The 20,922-nt window shown below is 38.2% G+C and overlaps 1 protein-coding gene across 1 annotated transcript in view; it reads left to right on the top strand.

Annotated features, from left to right (window-relative positions):
• LOC136866414 (transient-receptor-potential-like protein) overlaps positions 1 to 20,922 on the top strand; it is a 208,634-nt gene that overhangs the window by 48,040 nt on the left and 139,672 nt on the right. Inside the window, exons 3-6 of the mRNA XM_067143337.2 lie at positions 271 to 404; positions 3,269 to 3,506; positions 6,395 to 6,537; positions 17,696 to 17,897. Coding sequence (XP_066999438.2) covers positions 271 to 404; positions 3,269 to 3,506; positions 6,395 to 6,537; positions 17,696 to 17,897 — 717 coding nt within the window. The remainder of the gene's footprint in view (positions 1 to 270; positions 405 to 3,268; positions 3,507 to 6,394; positions 6,538 to 17,695; positions 17,898 to 20,922) is intronic.

The following is a 20,922-nucleotide window of genomic DNA, read 5'->3' as shown; positions in this document are numbered from 1 at the left end:
GCCTCTACGCGCACGGCTAACTCGCCCGGTCATATGAATTTTAAGGGAAAATGGAAAGATGGAAGCTTACATGCAACACATGTCAAACTGACTGGCCTGTCATGTTCGGCTTTATGTTTATCACCTTACCTTTATACACAAGGGCTACTATAGCAACTCTCCATTCCTTTGGTATATCTCCTTCGTGCAAGATGGAAGTTTAATGTTCAAATTGTTATGGAGTTTATTGTCCTCGAAATCCCTTCTCAAAATAAAACCTTTATTTTGTAGGTGGGTCTGGAGATTGAGGCTCCAGGCATCATGCTGGGGAGGATACAAATGCCAGATCTACCCAAGCCACTCACCCTGGAAGAGAAGAAATATCTTCTGGCTGTGGAGCGTGGAGACTTAGCCAATGTCCGAAGGTAAGCACTTTTTTTTTTTTTTTTTTTTTGTCAGCATAGAGTTTTTCTTTCGATAACCTATTTGCCTGGCTTTTAGCACTACAGTGTACATCTTTAATCTCAATGAGTAATTCATTCTGTATGTCCATACAATCAAATTAACATCATATTATAACTAACCACAAACTATCACTCATGGAGCACAAAACATGTGTAGCTCTGACCTTGACCAAAGGAGGTAACCTCCCAACCAAATACACAACCTAACTGGTCAAATAAACTGCAAGAGCCATTTCAAAAATAAGCACTATATTCTGATACTGTGATGCATGATGCACTGCCGACAATAGTGAAGTGTAAGAAGATGTACAATATTAGAAGGATCCACCTTTCAATACTTCATTGTAAGTTGAACTAAAAAGAAGTCACAACTTGTTTATTGGGACCGGTTTCGACACATTACAAGTGTCATCATCAGCCAAATAGTAAAGTAGGGCAAGATATAAAGATCATAAAACAACTAATACATTGAACACAGGCAAAAAATTAACATTGATTCATATCGTAGCAATTCAGTTAATGTCCAAAACACAATGATCGCAGTCAAGAGAGTAAACAGAACATCATTGTCTTGCGCCGAAAACAAATATAGTTGAAGTTCACAAGCAGGTGAAGTATGCACTTATGGAGAGTCGTTGCTAGACAGGTCTTGTAGGCATTTGTTTCTCAGGCCGAAGAGTAAAAGGTGACGTAATTGAAGTCTTAGGAAAACAGTGTAGGATTTAATTTCGTCAAATTCAAAATAGATATATAAGTTTGAGAATAATTTAAAACATTAAAAAGAATAAAGCCAAATAAAAATATATTAAAAATAGGAAGAAATAATAAAAGAAAATTGCAATGTGAGGTTCAACTCGAAACAACTTGCCGTAGTAATTGATAGATGAATGGGAGATGATAAATAGAGAAAAGGTTGGGGAACGTTTATTAGAGGGTGGTGGAGGTGATTATTGCTATTAGAGGAAGTACAAATGGGTAAATATCTTCTACATAACACTAAACTGAGGAAACAAGAGGAAGAGGTCCAACACTTCGAAAAATGAAGATATCGGTAACGGGAGACAAGGGCCACGAAGGGCGTGAAAATGAAAGACTCCCTAGCCCTCGCAAACCTAATAGCGTCGGGGTCGGAAAAGAACAAGAGTTGACCAAGGGAGGTCGGACAGGATAGATGAAAGTGAGGAGCCTGGCACAAGTAAGTGGAAGCAATGCCAGGACTCAGCTAAGGGGCCCGTGGTTACCAACCCACGCTCCGAAGTTCAGAGCCCCTTCGGAGCGTGGGTTGGCAACCACGGGGCCCTTAGCTGAGTCCTGGCATTGCTTCCACTTACTTTCATCTAACCTGTCCGACCTCCCTTGGTCAACTCTAGTTCTTTTCCGACCCCGATGCTATTAGGTTTCCGAGGGCTAGGGAGTCTTTCATTTTCACGCCCTTAGTGGCCCTTGTCTTCCTTTGGCCGATATCTTCATTTTTCGAAATATCGGATCCCTTCCATTTTTCCCTTCCTTCCCACTCTCGAACCCCCCCAGGGGCTCTGAACTTCAGAGCGTGGGTTGGTGACCACGGGGCCCTTAGCTGAGTCCTGGCATTGCTTCCACTTACTTGTGCCAGGCTCCTCACTTTCATCTATCCTGTCCGACCCCCCTTGGTCAACTCTTGTTCTTTTCCGACCCCAACGCTATTAGGTTTGCGAGGGCTAGGGAGTCTTTCATTTTCACGCTCTTCGTGGCCCTTGTCTCCCTTTACCGATATCTTCATTTTTCGAAGTGTTGGACCTCTTCCTCTTGTTTCCTCAGTTTAGTGTTATATAGAAGATATTTACCCATTTGTACTTCCTCTAATAGCAATAATCACCTCCACCACCACCACCACCCTCTAATAAACGTTCCCCAATCTTTTCTCTATTTATCATCTCCCATTCATCTATCAATTACTACGGCAAGTTGTTTCGAGTTGAACCTCACATTGCAATTTTCTTTTATTATTTCTTCCTATTTTTAATATATTTTTATTTGACTTTATTCTTTTTAATGTTTTAAATTATTCTCAAACTTATATATCTACTTTGAATTTGACGAAATTAAATCCTACACTGTTTTCCTAAGACTTCAATTACGTCACCTTTTACTCTTCGGCCTGAGAAACAAATGCCTACAAGACCTGCCTAGCAACGACTCTACATAAGTGCATACTTGACCTGCTTGTGAACTTCAACTATATTTGTTTTCGGCGCAAGACAATGATGTTCTGTTTACTCTCTTGACTGCGATCATTGTGTTTTGGACATTAACTGAATTGCTACGAAATGAATCAATGTTAATTTTTTGCCTGTGTTCAATGTATTAGTTGTTTTAAGATCTTTATATCTTGCCCTACTTTACTATTTGGCTGATGATGACACTTGTAATGTGTCAAAACCAGTCCCAATAAACAAGTTGTGACTTCTTTTTAGTTCAACTTACAACGAAGTATTGAAAGGTGGATCCTTCTAATATTGTACATCTTCTTATTTCGCTATTCAATACGGAACGATCATGAAGTTTTTAACTTTAAATAGTGAAGTGTGTTGTTGCCATCTACGATGAGTTGGAAGATTTCACGAAAAATAGGTTTTCACAAGATGCCAGTTGCTGGCATTGTCTTTGGATCACTGGAGAAGGAACGCCAGTGGCCAGTTGATTCAAACATGTTTGATTTCACCAGCCTGGACAGTTGCTAGCACAATGGCATGTCCAGTGACATGTTACCAATCACTGACTTTCTCAACGGATGTGTCGACTAGTACCGTGTATATTACAGTAGATATTATTATTGTCTGTTCCAGAATGCTGCAGTTGGCCCACCGCCGGCGCAACATCAACATGAACTGTTTGGACTCTTTGGGGAGGGGCGCACTTAACTTGGCCATAGACAGCGAGAACCTAGAGATGGTAGAACTGCTGGTGGTAATGGGGGTGGAAACCAAGGATGCGCTGCTGCATGCCATCAATGCTGAATTTATAGAGGCCGTGGAGTTACTGCTGGAGCACGAGGAAATCATACACAAGGAAGGCGAACCCTATGTGAGTATTATGAACCTAGGAACAAGGATTGGCTGAAGACATTTGATCAACTGCTCATAACCTTATCAAATGAATAAGCTACAACTGATATGTTATTCTTTGCAAATTATAATATATTAGAAATTTCAGTTGACAGAGTTTGTAAACTACACTTCACCAGAAGATTGTAGATATGTAACAGAAATATTGATAGGTCACAGCACAGTGGACCATAGAAATTAGGTTCAATTTTAAATGTTGGAATAGAGAAATCTTGATAATTGGCAAAAGTCAGGTAGAAAAGGTTAAGGAAGTTAACCGTCATTTTTAACCTCTGCATCTTATATCAGGGATATTAGTGTATATTTTATTTCCAATGTCATGACCTTTGGATGTACATTTCACTTGCCAAAAATTAACCATATCTGCCTACAACCTTGGCCTTAGTTCCCAGTGAATGGTGGTGGTTCTTATTATTGATTTAGGAGAAACTAAAACAAGTAATTTTTTACAAGTTGCTTTACGTCTCACCGACACAGATAGGTATTATGGCAATGATGGGATAGGAAAGGGCTAGGAGTGGGAAGGAAGCGACCAGCGACCATGGCCTTAATTAAGGTAGAGCCTAGCATTTGCTTGGTAAAACAAAAACAGAAATAAGTCAACCACGCTCTCGTAACACTATTTGATTGTTGAGTCTTCAGCTCAAGACTGGTTGGAACCTCAACAAGATCCACCATCAGCTGTCATAAGTAGCCGAGGTGTCACTGAAGAGGCACACTAGGGAAATGAGGAGTGAGGTAGTTTCCTGCTGCTTTCCTCACCAGGACAAAAAGTACTGTTACCGATCAGTCTGCCAAGCCCACACCAACTTGATCCAATGAATAGCACTTTTACACCATTCATAACAGGGACTGGCTGCATAAGGAATGGCATTACTAGCATTGCTGATACCTCAGTCATTTTTATATCATCAAAACCAAGGAGAGTACTGTGGCAGAAAAATAAAAGTAACAAACTTGGTCTAGCCCACACCAGGAGGTACAGTGTATCTCATGAGAGACGGATCTGGACAAACTCTTAGCACTAATCAGAGGAAAAAATGGAAGATCTCCAACCATTCAAAGAATGAAGTTATCAGCAAAAGGAAAGGAAGGGTCACAAAGGCAGTGGAGGTGATTATTGTGTTAAGAGGAAGTACAACTGTGCGATCATCCTATATTAACACTAATCAGAGAGGAAAGAGGAAGAGTTTCAAACCTTCAAAAAATTCAGGTATCATTAAAAGAAAGGGAAGGGTCACAAAGGTCGTGAAAATGAGACTCTCTCACCCTCCTAAACCTAATAACTTGGGGGTCCGAAGAGAGTGCGAGTTGACCAAGGAAGGTTGGATACTAAAGATTAAGGTGAAGCAACTGGCATAAGTAAGTGGAAACAATTCCAGGCTCAGCTAGGGTGCCATGGTTGCCACCCACACTCCCAATTGAGAGTCCTGCCCCTTTGGGTGGGCAGAGGATACTGTGAATGTTATTCTACTGCCCCCACCCACAGTGGGGAGAATCATGAAGGACATAAAAAAAAAAAGACTCTCTAAACCCCTCAAACCCAATGTCATAGAGGTAAGAAAAGATCAAAAGTTGACCAAGGGAGGTCAGATAGGAAATATGAAAGTGATAAGACTAGGTGGAAGCTTTGTCAGACTCAGCTAGGAGAACCATGGTCACAAACCCACGCTCTCAAGTTCAGAGCACCTGGTCCCCCTCATGCGACAGGCAGGGGATACCCTGGATGTATTCCACCACCCCCAACCACAGGGGTATATCAGTGAACTGGCTTTGGTTTAGTATTTTGATATGGATAGTGAATAGTACCTTTAACATAAGATTTAAATAATATTTTATTTCCTTCCATAGAATATTCTAAAATTCTGCTGGTGATGGTGGTGATCATTATTTCAAGCAAAAATACAACTAGGCAACCACCCTCCCTTAACACTAATCAGAGGATAAAATGGAAGAGTTTCGATCCTTCGAAAAATGAGGGTATAGGCAAAAGAAGAACGAAGATAACGAAAATGAAAGACAATCTGGGCAATGGGGTCAGCAGAGAACAAGAGTTGATCAAGAGAGGTCAGATAGAAAAGATGTAAGTGAGGATCCAGGCACAAGTAAATAGAAACAATGTCAGACTGAGTTAGAAGACCAGTGGCTACCAACCCACACTTCCAAGTTGAGAGCCCCTGAGAATTACCTCATTCAGTTATCTCTTACTACAGGCAAGAGATACCATGGATGTATTCTACTGCTTTCACCTGCAGAGGGACAGTGTAGGAGTAGCATGCCTGCTTCTTACCCAAAGGCTCAGGGTCAATTCCTCGCCAGTCCAGGGACTTTAAATCCAGACTGAGGGCTGGAGCGCGGTACACTGAGCCATGTGAGACCAACTGAGAAACTGTGATAGGAGGCAGCAGTCTGAACACCAGAGCTAAGCAATTCGTCTGAGGATGTCAGCATGCTGACCATGTACCTCCCAAATCTGCAGGCCATCTGACTGGGCAACAACTGTCTTGACAGGCCATGGCCTTTAATGGGTTATTGCATCACATGTTGTTCCATGTCTTGTATATTAGGATCATTAAAGTCACTATGCTAGATTATTATTATTATTATTATTATTATTATTATTATTATTATTATTATTATTATTATTATTATTATTATTATTATTATTATTATTATTATCATGCATTAATGAAGTGTTTTATAGCTGTCAGTAATGCATTAGATTAGGATCTAGTTAAATGTGAGGAAAGAAATGTGTCCTTAACTTTTCCTACATCTATCCATCTGCATAATCTACAAAGATATTCAATTTCGCTTAGTGACTAAAAATTTGTTACTTCTTTCCAGAGTTGGGAGAAAGTAGACTGCAACACAGCAACCTTTACACCGGATATCACCCCGCTGATCCTAGCAGCTCATAAAAATAATTACGAGATCCTGAAAATTCTTATGGATCGTGGTGCTACTCTTCCTATGCCTCATGACATAAAGTAAGTGAAGTTCACGATAGGAACGATGCTCTAGTAATCTTCAAATACTTGTATATCAAATTCTTTAGTGAGTAATGGCTGACAGTGATATGTTCTTCTTGTAAGGCATGAATTTCATTATGGTCCATATTGACAATTGATCACCATCAAAGGGTAGAGAAAGGTCCACCTATTCAATGCTATTAGATTAATGTAGTATCTTATATAACTGGTACTATTTTTGACCTTGCTACATTAGACCTTCTTCAGTCACCTATTAAATAGTTGGACCTTTCTCTACCCTTTGATAGTGATATTTTCTTTCTTGACCGCAGTAAATCCATGTTTCAAAAGTCATATATTTCTAAAATATTACATGCACTATACACAAGAATACAAATCCATGTAAGTCACTCATGAAATCTAGCAAAAGAATTGTGTCAGTGATAACAATAAGCAGTGCTCCCTAAACTAAAACCAGTGGTGACATTAGATACTAAAATATTATATATATATATATATATATATACTAGCAAATGTACCCATGCTTTGCTACGGTATTCTATATTGTATATGGATTTCTCCAAATATTACTGTAAAGGCAGTAAGTAAGATTACATTAAATTGCATGTCTCTTAGCGATATCCAAGAAACAAAGCAGAAAAGATGCCATACGTTGTTTTCGATGTAAGGTAGGTATCGGGGAAGTTTTGTTGATAATGGCAGGCTACATTTCATACTGCCAATCACAATCGAATTCAGGGGGTTTCTACTATAACGGCAGGCTCACTTGGCAACTACCATTCAGAGCAGAGATGGAGAGTTTACATTATAAAGACAGGCCCCTTTTCCTAATGCCAGTCACAGTCAACTTGGAGAGATTTGATTATAATCGAGAAATGCAGTGCTATCTAACATATTAACAATCGAGACACGACAATAAACCATAGGATCAAAGTTGTAGATCTCTCCAAATTGATCGGCGATTGTGCTATCTGTTTAGCCACCAACTATACAGAAACGAAGGTCTGCACCATCATTAAAATGTATACATATTTCGATATTTTCTGGGGCCAAATTTATACATTTGAACAGCTTAGAATTTTTCCTCAAAGAAAAGAGTGTCCAGATTTTGGGATTAGCACTCGCGTACATACAGAGTAATTAAGGAAGAAAGTAATACAGTTAGGAAAGTTGAAATTAACAGAAAATAGACTTATAACTGAGGACAGCTGGATAAGAAAAATATGTAATTATGCAGTGAATGTATTGGAAAATAAAATGCCCCTAAGTAAATTGGAATGGTATGAGTTACGGATATAAGAAGACGGTAACAGAGGAGAAATTTAGGTGCAGGGATTCATACATAAACAAATAAGAATATGACTTACGGTGTTATTATTTAAGCCTCAAGAGGCAAGGCAGAGGCGAGAAATTAAAACAGAAAACAGAAGTAGAATAGAAATAATTAAATATTATAGCAAATGCCAGAAGACAACTCATGGTGTGAAGTAATGGGCTACAATCCACAGTACTGTTCAAATATGAACAACGTCCCTTAGTGCTATTTGAGGACAATGGTAATCTCCAATGGTATTCCGCCAATATCCCGCAGAATGGCCGATTGACATCTCTTGATTTCTACCCAAGGAACAACCGCGAGATAACAGGAATGATGATGAAAATGGCAATACGTTACTTCCCTGCTGGCAACCAGTTAGAGACATTGCCATGGTACCTATAGGTTTGTTGTCGGTCTATCGGTCACTCAATGAAGAGCATGAGACCCATAGAAAATTGTAATTTCCTCCGTCATTTGAAGATTAAGCAAAATTATGTACATTAAAAAAGTTGTTTATAAAGAAGGGACGATTCACATAATAGTCCAAAGATTGGATAGAAAATCAATAGTATAAGAGAAAATGGAAGAGAACTGTTCTGGTTGCAATTAGTCTTGTGGTTACAGTTCCTTGTTTCCTGAACCTTCAGTTGTACACTGTGATAGAATCTTGTTGCTCTATGTTAATTTGCCTTAATTTTTTTTAAACTACTTAGTTACGCCTTTGAGTCTTGATAAATAGACATTTTTGTGTGTATGTTAGTCCTCAGCCCAAAGGCTGGTTGGATCCTCAACAGCTCCACCATCAGCTGTCATAGATGGCCTAGGCATCACTGAAAAGGCGTACTAGGGAAATGAGGAGTGAGGTAGTTTCCCGTTGCTTTCCTCACCGAGCCAGGAGTCTGCCAAGCCCACTGAAATGCATGCGCCAACCGACCTTATGAGCAATATTTTCACACAAGTCATAGCAGGGACTGGTTGCAGAAGGAATGGCATTACTAGCATCACTCATACCTCAGTCACTTTCATTTTGTCAAAGCCAAGGATAAAGCTGAGACAGATCAATGAAAGTAACAAAATTGCTCTAGCCCATACCAGAAGACATAGTGCACTGTAAACACTAGATCCTACCAGCAAACACATTATTATGAACACTTAATGATAACTGTAGGAAACATGTGTTAAAATTCAATGACCTGCATTGTAGGTATGTCAGATTCTCAAGTATGAGTTTTGTGTCACCATATATATACAAAACATAAAAACACATATGAATGCAGAAAAACGATATATCAGATTGTGTTAACTAGTTGAGACTTGAGAGGAAAATGTAGATTTCTAAATAAAATCCGTGCTGTTTGTGTTGGAAGGTAAATCATAGGGTCCCGTGTAGAATTCTGCTATATGGCATTTGACTGGAGTAGAGGCTCCTTCAATCCGCAGTTGTGTGTAGATGTAAGAAATATCTGTAAAACATAAAAGTGAAAGGTGAGTAATTCTGTTTTAGTAATTGGGAATGCCTATTAGTCGTGTGGAATGAATGTGTATATGTGTACTTACTGATGTTGATTTGATGTTGTGTGTAGCTTGGAAGCACGTTGTGCACTGCTCCGTGTTTGTCTTGGACTAATGTTAGTTGCTGTGAGGGGGAGGGTCGGAGGGGCAGGAGGAGTAGCTGTTGAGGGGGTAGGGGTAGAGCTGGACATGTCTTTAAGTGGTTCTTTGATGCGTGTCAGGTTTTGTTTGTTGATTCTTTTGAGATAAGCATTTTTTAAGGAAGGAATGGCTGAGTTAAAGATGACAATTATTCTATCTGTAATTTCATTTAGATTAGAATTAGGGTTGGCATATTGATCTAAAGTAATGTAAAATTCCTCTGTTATATTGAGCAAGGGACCCTTGGGGTACAAAATTCAATAGGTTTCTGCATTGTCACGAAAGAGTTAATGATCAAACAATACCACTTCCTTGCATCATATGACATAACAGACATGTATCCTAATATACCCACACAGAAAAATGTAAAACTTATTGAATCCAACTTAAAAGATCACAGTAAATTAAGCACCTTAGAAATAGAAGAATTTATAAAAAATACTCGAATTTGCCATCAACAACTATTTTAAATTTTACTATATCATTTACCGACAGCAAGGCCTACCAATGGGATCCACTGCATTAGGTATAGTAGCTGAGATCTACATAGACCATCTAGAGCACCAATTTATCAGTAAAATAGACAATATATTTTTCTGGGGCAGATTTGTGGATGACGTTTTTGTTATTATTGACAATAGATTTACCAATGAAACCAACATACTAAACCAGCAAAATACAATAGGTCCACATATAAAGTTTACTACAGAAACAGAAAACAACCGTACCTTAAACTACTTAGACATATCCACAACTGGACATGAAAGTCACTTATCTTACAAAATATACAGAAAGCCTACACATACCTCTAACACAATCAAAATAGATTCTATCCACCCCAATGCACACAAAAAAGCAGCATATTACAACATGATACACATACGCTAAAACAAAGGACTACACCTAATTTATGAAATAGCCAAACATACAAAGTAATGGATATAAGAGGGAAATGATTAACAAAATTATCCACAAAATAAAATATCAGCTTAAATCAAAGTTAACCAGAACAGAAAAATCCAAGAAAGACCACGTACTCTTTACCTTCAATAATACACATTTATGCCCTACAACCAACGTTTTTTAAAAACACAACCTGAAAATATATAAAACTACACATAACAAGGCTAACATTCTACATAACACCAAATTGATCAACAATAATAATAAATACAGTCATTCATGAGTGTACCATATGAAATGCAATAACTGTGAAACCAGCTACATTGGACGTACTAGTAGAAATGATTTAACCCGCTACAACGAGCACTTCAATGCAATAAAACATAATCACTTTTCTTCCATAGCTCAACACATCGTAGACTACAAACATAAGTTCACAAGCATTGAAAATGACATGCAGATCTTAAGTATAAACCCCAAGGGCCCCTTGCTCAATATAACAGAGGAATTTTACATTATTTTAGAACAATATGCCAACCCTAATTCTAATCTAAATGAAATTACAGATAAAATATCATCTTTAACACAGCCATTCCTTCCTTAAAAAACGCTTATCTCAAAAGAATTAACAAACAAAACCTGACACACATCAAAGAACCACTTAAAGACACGCCCAGCTCCACCCCTACCCCCTCAGCAGCTACTCCTCCCACCCCTCAATAACTCCCCCTCACAGCAACTAACATTAGCCCAAGACGAAAACAGAGCAGTGCACAACGTGCTCCCAAGCTACACACAACATCAAATCTACAACAGCAATAACTACACATATACACATTCATTCCACATGACTAACAGGCATTCCCAATTACTAAAATAGAATTACTCACCTTTCACTTTTATCTTTCACAGATATTTCTTACATCTACACACAACTGCGAAGAGAAGGAGCCTCTACTCCTGTCAAATGCCATATAGCAGAATTCTACACAGGACCTTATGATTTACCTTCCAACACAAAGAGCACAGATTTTATGTGTGCACGCTTTAGAAATCTACATTTTCCCCTCAAGTCTCAACTAGTTAACACAACCTGATATATTGTTTTTCAGCATTCGCATGTGTTTTTATGTTTCGTATATATATGGTGACACAAAACTCATACTTGAGAATCTGACATTTTAAAGTGTAATTTATACGTACAAAGCAGGTCATTGAATTTTAACACTGTTTTATTCCTACAGTTATCATTAAGTGTTCATAATAATGTCTATTTATCAAGACTCAAGGACGTAACTATGTAGTTTTTAAAAAAATTAAGGCAAATTAACATTGAGCAAAAGATTCTATCACAGTTTACAACTGAAGGTTCAGGAAACAAGGAAGTGAAACCCACAAGACTAACATAGTGTGATCAATACACATGCTATCTCTGTGTTACCATACATGTTTTACAAAGCTAGCATCTAATTTTTTAAAAACTTATGCCTATGAACAATCCAAACTTTTATGAATGTGTTTTTATGTATGTTATTCATGAAAAGACAGTGAATACCAAGTTCCAATTCGACATTTGCCCTCAATTATGAGAATAATTTGGACATGATATCGTCGTATAACATTCTTTGGTAGTTTTTTTTTTTTTTTTTTTGCTAGCTGCTTTACGTCACATCGACACAGATAGGTCTTATGGCGACGATGGGACAGGAAAGGGCTAGGAGTGGGAAGGAAGCGGCCATGGCCTTAATTAAAGTACAGCCCCAGCATTTGCCTGGTGTGAAAATGGGAAACCACGGAAAACCATTTTCAGGGCTGCCGACAGTAGGGTTCGAACCTACTATCTCCCGAATACTGGATACTGGCCACACTTAAGTGACTTCAGCTATCGAGCTCAGTTTTGGTAGATCTAGTGATGTTTTATGATTGCATGATATGTTATATGTGATTGAGTGACCAGCTGAAGATGATCTAGAAAGGTCAAAACCGGTCCTGTAGTTTTAATTTTTAATTTAATAAATGCGTATTGATTAGGTGGAAGCCTTCTTCTCATTGCATTTGTGTATAACATCAATACAGAAATGAAACTTATAGATTCCGCATACCATTTAATTGAGCAGCTCATCTTCTTTCTCCCAAGTCTTCCCAGCCCAAACTTTGCAACATTTTTGTAATGCTATTCTTTTGTCGGAAATCACCCAGAAAAAATTGAGCTGCTTTTCTTTGGATTTTTTTCTAGTTCTTGAATCAAGTAATTCTGGTGATGGTCCCATACACTGGAACTATACTCTATTTGCGGTCTTACCAGAGACTTGTATGTTTTCTCCTTTACATCCTTACTACAACCCCTAAACACCCTCATAACCATGTGCAGAGATCTGTACCCTTTATTTACAATCCCATTATTTTACGTGATTACCCCCAATGAAGATCTTTCCTTATATTAACACCTAGGTACTTACAGTGATCCCTTTAAGGAACATTCACCCCATCAATGCAATAATTAAAACTGAAAGGTCTTTTCCTAATTGTGAAACTCACAACCTGACTTTTAACCCTATTTATCACCGTATGCTGTCCATCTCACAATATTATCGAGGTCATTTTGCAGTTGCTCACAATCCTGTAACTTTACAGTATACAGAATAGCATCATCCACAAAAAGCCTTATCTCTGATTCCACTTCTTTGCTCATATCATTTATATATATAAGAAAACATAAAGGTCCAATAATACTGCCTTGAGGAATTCCCCTTGTAATTATTACGGATAAAGCATTGCCTACTCTAATTGTCTGAGATCTATTTTCTAGAAATATAGCAACCCATTCAGTCACCCTTTTGTCTAGTCCAATTGCACTCATTTTTGCCAGTGGTCTCCCATGATCCACCCTATCAAATGCCTTAGACATATATTCATTACTCGCTATGTACTTAGTAATGTAATACATCAAGGAAATACATATTATATATGAAATATTAGTAAGGTTTTGTAGGGCCTAACAGCTTTATACCATATGCATGTAAGTATAGAGAAATCTGAGCTTGAGTATTTATAGCCTTTCTTACCAGGTGTATGCATACGTTTTTGCCTGTTTTCGTGGTAAAGAAAGCACGTAATTTTCAAGGAAAATTCATTTCTTGTTTATTCAAATTATTGGCCATTGGCTTCTACACACTTCGCCCTTTCAGGTATGTTATGAATACCATCCCAGAAAAACTGCTTGTCTTTTGCAGCAAACCATTCGTCGAACCATTTTCCAACTTCCTCAAAATTGCTGAAGTGCTGCTCTGTGAGCACGTACCCCATTGATGTGAAGAGGTGATAGTCAGATGGCGCCACATAGGGGGAGTACGGTAGGTGCAGAAGGATGTCCTATCAAGCGATTTCAAGGTGTCTTTCAATGCTTTTGCTGTGTGAGACGGCACGTGTAACAAAATCACTTTGCCATGTGTTCTGGCCCATTCTGGTCATCTTTCGATCAATGCGTGATTTAAATTAATCATTTGTTGGTGATAGCATTGTTCTTTAATGGTTTTGCCGGGCTTCAAGAGTTCATAATACACAATACCGCTCTGGTCCCACCAGAACAAAGCATGGTCTTCTTGCCGAAGCGATTTGGCCTTGGTGTTGAAGGACCAGCTTCGCCAGGTAACAGCCGCGATTTTCTGCACTTCGGGTTTTCAAAATAAATCCATTTTTTGTCACCCTTCACAATTCCAGTGGTGATTCCTGACTTCTGGTTTAAGGGATGTAACGGAAAATTTTGCAAACACTAACGCAAACAGACTGTCATTCAAAACATATTTTTGAAGAGAAAACAACAAACAAAGCCAACAGGAAAGTTTATTTAAGATCTCACGAGGAAACACATACATGTATTTCACTCAGATTTGGTTGAAATTCAATAAGAATATTCGTGGGAGGCAGTAGAATGCTAAGGTGAAAACTGCATGTGCCCCACGCAAGTTTAAACGCCAAAATAGAACAAATAAATAGTTGTAAAATTAGAAGTGCCGCAGGAGTATCTGGGTGTGGCGGAGAGGTAGGGAGGAGCGAAGCAGCGGACCTGAGCAGCATATAGTCAGGCTGCTCGCTCGAGTTGAATGAATGACCACCCACCCCCCACCCTCCCGGCCACTCTTCTTTACAACACCGCAGTTCGAACATACCTCGTATCTTCCCGATTAGAAACGTCAAAGCAGATCAAGAGGTGCACATTGATTAGTTGTCCGATGAGACAACGTTCTTACAATGACAGGTAAAATCTGATGTTCTTATAGTCATTTTTATGAATGGTGACTGTATATTTACTTTAACCATGTATGGTAATAATTGATTTTTTACACCTAGATACAACAAAACGCCCACTACATTCAATCCGTAGAATGTAGTAGTGTGCCTTCAGAATTGTTTTGCAGAGTGTGACAAAAAAGACACCCCATTTTCTGAAGATGAAAGGAATTTGGGATTGGAATTATATCGTAAGTACATCAACGTATTTATATATATTTACTTTTATGAGAAAAACAAGCGTTCATAGGAATTGCGTTCTTGTCTCCGTTTTACAGGTCTAATTGCAGACAGGATTTTGGATACTGATATGACAGTCGAACTGGATGGCACATTGGATATGTCAGATGATGACTTTGATTTCAAGGGAGACAACACTGAAACACCATTATTTGACCTCGTCTCCAAAAATGTTGCTCCTAACCCTGCATCCACAACAACAGCTGAATGATGCCTTATTCCAATAACTTATAAGAAGAAGGTCATCAAATATTGGCGAAACAAAGGTGGGAAACGAGTAGCTTCGCATCAGTGAAACACAGGTTTCGTAAATTAAAGTACCGGCAAGAGCTTTACAGGTGGGAGCAACAATTCGAAAAAGGTGGCACAATGGGAGAAAAACATTAATTTGTTACGAAGAAGACTTATCAAAAGTTCTAAGAAAGTAGACAACGAAACAAAATTGTTCACGATATAAATATTTTAAAATGGGCCTTACAGTATGCTTGTCTAGTTAGCTATGACACGTTTTGAGCGTCTCATTCCTGGGTGATGAGTTTTAAAAAGAAATTCAAAATTGGATCAAGAAAAATTTGCAAATTCGTGTAAAAAAAGTACCAATTTGAACAAGAAGATACTAATTGTAATGCGACACTGTTTGTGGAAGAACTGTCACAATTAATAGAAAGTCACGGCCCAGAGTGCGTGTTTAATACTGATCAGTCTGGTTTTCATGAAGAGTTCCATTCTGGCAGGACCCATAATGAACGAGGAGAAAAAGTCGTATTAGCGGAAGCACAATCTATGAATTCAGTAACTCATAGCTACACAATACAGCCAATAATTTCGGCAGATGGACAACTCCTGCCAAAGTTGCTAGTGGTGTTGAAAGAAAAAAATGGCAAATTTTGTCCTAATATAGAAAAAAAAACTATTTACCGCACCAAATGTGTACACTTTGCCCTCAAAGTCTGGAAAACTGACCAAAGAACTTTTACAGAAATGGTTATGGGATGTTTATTGTGAGTTAGTACAAGATACAGTGTTTTAGTTCTCGATTCCTGGACCGGACAGAAAGAAGAAAATATTTTAAATGCTAAAATTGGGAGTAAGAAAATCATTAATGTTCAAACAATTCCGAAAGGAGCCACTGGACTTATCCAGCCGTTAGATGTTTTGGGCTTTCGCATTTGGAAGCAATTTAAATGTATTTTGTACGATTTAATTTTGTTAAACTCGTTAGACATCAAGGTACATTTAAGGAACAGCCTTTCAAAAGTGCAATCTTTGATGCACAACCAGTTCTCCTCTCTGCATTTTCGTAGCATGTGGCAGTACAGTTGGTACAAATGTGGCTATGTTAACAGGAAACCTTAATCCAGTCGATTATTGTTTCAAAGAAGAACCTTCCTGTAATCAATGTAATACTTGTGAAAGCGACAGCACTGTAAGATGTGCATGGTGCACACAGTATCTGTGCCTTGTCCACTTTTTTGTAAACAATCTCTATTGCACTAATTACAACGAGTAACAAGAACTTGGGCGTGAATATTTCAAACCTTATTGGCATTGTTGTTCAAACATCGTCCTTTGTACACTTGTTTCATGTGCTGTTTTCATATTTACGTTTTGCACATCTAATCGGGAAGTTAAGGGGAACGCGCTAACTATACGCTGCCTGGCTGCTGGCGCAGCTCGACACTGCCTGGTTGGCTCACGTCCGCTGCTTCGCTCCTCCCTACCTCTCCGGCAAACCCCGATACTCCCGCGGCACTTCTAATTTGACGACTATTCATTTGTTCTATTTTGGTGTTTAAACTTGCACTGGGCACATGCAGTTTTCACCTTAGCATTCTACTGCCTCCCACAAATATTCCTACCAAATTTCAACCAAATCTGAGTGAAACACATGTATGTGTTCCCTCGTCAGATCCACTAATCCAATGGTCTGTTTCATAAACATTTCTGTTGACTTTCTTTCATGGCGGTGAAGCAGCAGTTCACAAGTGACTTTGCGATTTTCCATTTGCCGTTCATTCAAATAGTGTGGGACCCATTTACCATGGTTACTGATCTTCCCCCTTGCTCGTAAACATCTGCTGATTGTTTCTTGTGACACATTTAATGCTTGTGACAATTGCTGTTGACTTTGAGTTGGATCATCATCAAGTAACGCCTGCAATTGCTCGTCTTTGCAATTTTGTGGTCTACCAGAGCGTGCACTGTCTTTCACGTTGAAATCACCATATTTAAATTGTTGAAACCATGTCTCACATGTTTTAATCAATGGAGCATGTTCACCATATATTTCTACCAGCAAACAATGAGTTTCCACAGCCATTTTCTTTTGATTTAATAAGAAATGCAATGCATGCCACAAACGTTCCTTTTCAGGCACAAACATCGACATGATCACTTAACAATACAACAAACATGCTAGTGTTCAGCGGACTCAACTTGTGTGTGTTGGTAGGTTAATTTCAGACAAACAAACTGATATATGTGTCAAATTCATACGCTGTGAACTGTTTGCTGGCACCATCTTTTAGTGAAACCAGAAAAGACGTATACACCTGGTAAAAACCTAGGAAACAAAGAAAACAGAGCAGGTAGCAATAATTTATAGGAGCCTACTTATCTCTGCTCATTCTCTTTGAAGCGATTTGAACACAGAACATACAATCCTACTGTACAGGTTACTATTTCCTAAGTGAACACATACCCAGATTATAATCTATTAATAGCTCCATTATCGTATCAATTTACTCACAGGTGTGGTTGCGAGGAGTGTATACGGGAGTCCAACGAAGACTCCCTACGTTTCTCAAGATCTCGTGTGAACCAGTACCGTGCCCTGGCAAGCTCTTCACTAATTGCGCTCTCATCAAACGACCCCATCCTCACTGCCTTCCAGTTGTCGTGGGAGCTGCGTAATCTTGCTTTTGCTGAACAGGAGAGCAAGAGTGAATACATGGTAAGTGATTGGTAGTTTCCTTGTTCTACAACTGCAGCTAATACCCCCTGTAAGTGGAGGTAGTAGAATACACCCACATTATCACCTGCCAGTCATAAAAGGCAACTGAAAGGGGTACCAGGGGCTCTGAACTTGGAGCATGGGTCGGCGACCGCTGTTTTCCTAGCTGAGTCAGATATTGCTTCCACTTACTTGTGTCAGCATCCTCGCTTTCATCTTTCCTATCCAACCTCCCTTGGTTAACTGTTATTCTTTTCTGACCCTAATAGTATTAAGTTTCTGAGGCCTAGTCTTTCATTTTCATATACTTCATGACCCTTGCCTTTCTTTTGCTGATACCTTCATTCTACATAGTGTCGGACCTCCTCCAATTTTCCCTCTACTGTAACTACACTGTTCAACAAAATTGAAGTTTTTGAATGTTAAAAGAAGTATAATGGGTGATTCTTACAGAAATTTTTGTGCTGATTTCAAATCTTTTAACAGAACTTTTCCATCACCCATAGTTTTGAGTAATTGCATGAATAATTATTTCTGGATATTATAAATTTTAATATGTGTAACACCTTAACTAGAATACCTTTTACTAAGTTTGAGAGCTGCAGTTGCTTAATTGTGGCCAGTATCCAGTAGTTGGGAGATAGTGGGTTTGAACCCCACTGTCGGCAGCACTAAAGATGGTGTTCCGTGGTTTCCCATTCTCACACCAGGCAAATGCTGGGGCTGTACCTAATTAGGGCTATGGCTGCTTCCTTCCCACTCCTAGCTCCTTCCTGTCCCATCGTCGCCATAAAACCTGTCTGTGTTGGTGCGACATAAAGCAACTTGCAAAATTTTAAAAAAGAAAATTTTAAAACATTTTCTGTACCTAAACTTAATGTGAAGTAGATTTTCGACTGTACTTTGCTTGAGGAATATCTCTCAAATGTTCAACAGTAGTCTGCCAATAAATCTACAGGTTGATTTATTGTTAACAGAGGATGGTTGCATAGTTGATCTTCCTCTTAAAACAATAATCACCACCACCAGCACCATCACCATCACAACCATCATAACTGCTGCTGACCTTAAACCAGCACATATTTTTATATGTAGCTTAGGTCCTCACCACCAGACTAGACCATAACTTAGAGAGTTTGTTTTCTCTTACAATATAATGGTGGTTTTTATTACAGTGATGTTGAATAATTTATCTGCTGCTTCATTCTCTTGTTCTACGAGACTTTGGTATATGTTTCTATGCACAAGGCAACGGTAGCTGCGATTCAATTTTTGTAACAAGTCAGGTGCAGATCCATTGGAGGCAATTCTTCACCCCCTCCGTGATCTTCGATTCAACGTAGAGAAAATCTCCAGTTTTTCATTGAAGTAAGAGAAGCAGGACGTTTCCAAAAAAACTAAAAACATGCTAAATTTGTATGTATTCACTGAGAACAATAAAAGCAATAAGTATATACAGTAAAGCTATATATTGTTATTAATATTCTTGTTTATATTTTTGTGAAGAAGAAATTTCCTTAAGTAACTTTTAGAATTTTGAACAAGTAGGTGTGAAATTCTTTATGGAAGAAATATTTAAAATTATACTATACAGTAATTACGATACCCTTTACTGTTTCCATTGACAGCCTGTTCCTTTCATCTGACCATTGGGTATTACTTAGTGAAAACACCCTTTCCATTGATGCTTCTAAAATTCATACATTTTGTATATAATTTATAATTCTGAATGTTCATATATTGATCCTTTCAGCCAATATTTCTTTCAAAATGACAGCAAAGACTTGTTTTTTATTTATTAATGAAAATGCGCACAATGTGCAAAATACAAACACTATATTACATTATCCTAGTCCTAGTTTTGTTACTGATATTTGTCTTTTACTGCAGATATTTGCATGATATCTTTCACATTGTTCATTGCACAATTCACACACAATTTTCATTCAGGTGGTGAAATCTCTTATTTTGGCAGAACTTGTAATGAAAACCATGTGTTGCATATCATGTTATTACATGTCAAAGCTAGTAATTTGCTTGTTTCCAATTATCCGTCATTATTGGCGTCTGTTGAATAAAAGTCATTCCACGTTTCAATAAGACTTATAGTCATTACAATGTTGCATCAAGGATTGTATGGTGATACCACATTTTACAATATATATTTCATTATAGGTTGCTGCAGCCAGCCCTGTGGTATAGGGGTAGTATGCCTGCCTCTTGCTCTGAAACCCTAGGTGCAATTCTCAGCCAGTCCAATTTTAATTTTGAGATTATTATCTTATCCATCATAAGTGATTTTTCAGGAAAAGCGAAAAACCTGTAATTTTTGCAATATAAGTCTCACTTGTTTAAATGTATTACGACGCGTTCAAGTCCAATGTCATAGGGTCGTCTTACTGAAGAATTATAAATATAATTAATAGAACGTCCATAAATTACATTTGTATTTTGGATAAGACGAGTTTTGGAGCACCGAAGAAAATTCAAAATATATTACCTCACACAACTTATTTTTAAACAAGAAAAATGAAAGGATTGAGAATATAATGTTGTAATAAAACTCACCAGTACACTCATGCACCTTTTTGCTATCAGTATAATGATATTCACAAATAAATTAAACACAGCAGTGTGATTTATCATACTTACATCCTATCCATAGTATTTGGAGAGAATTCTTCCTTTATAGGCTACACTGCACTCACAATAGAAGTAACTTGAACAATAAAACATCACTTTGTTGTTAATCAAACTCTCAAATCTGTTCCCTCCTCTTGAGGTCCATCACAAAGAACTTCTGTTTCTTCAACAAGATTGTTTTCGTCTACAGAAATTGAGGTGGACAGATTCTTATAAAAAGAAAGCAACTCATTCCTATCCCAATCCATTCCAAAATGCTTATCAAGCAAAATTTTTACGCCCTTTACTTTGGCTGGATTCAAGTTTACTCCTGGCAATAATTCAGGTGGCATTAGCATATCTCGCAGGCGTTTTCCCTTTTTCATTACGGATTTTCCTAAAC

This window comes from Anabrus simplex, chromosome 3 (assembly GCF_040414725.1).
Source record: "Anabrus simplex isolate iqAnaSimp1 chromosome 3, ASM4041472v1, whole genome shotgun sequence".
Lineage (NCBI taxonomy): Eukaryota > Metazoa > Arthropoda > Insecta > Orthoptera > Tettigoniidae > Anabrus > Anabrus simplex.
The sequence above is the reverse complement of the archived record's forward strand: the minus strand, read 5'-3'. Positions and strand labels throughout refer to the sequence as shown.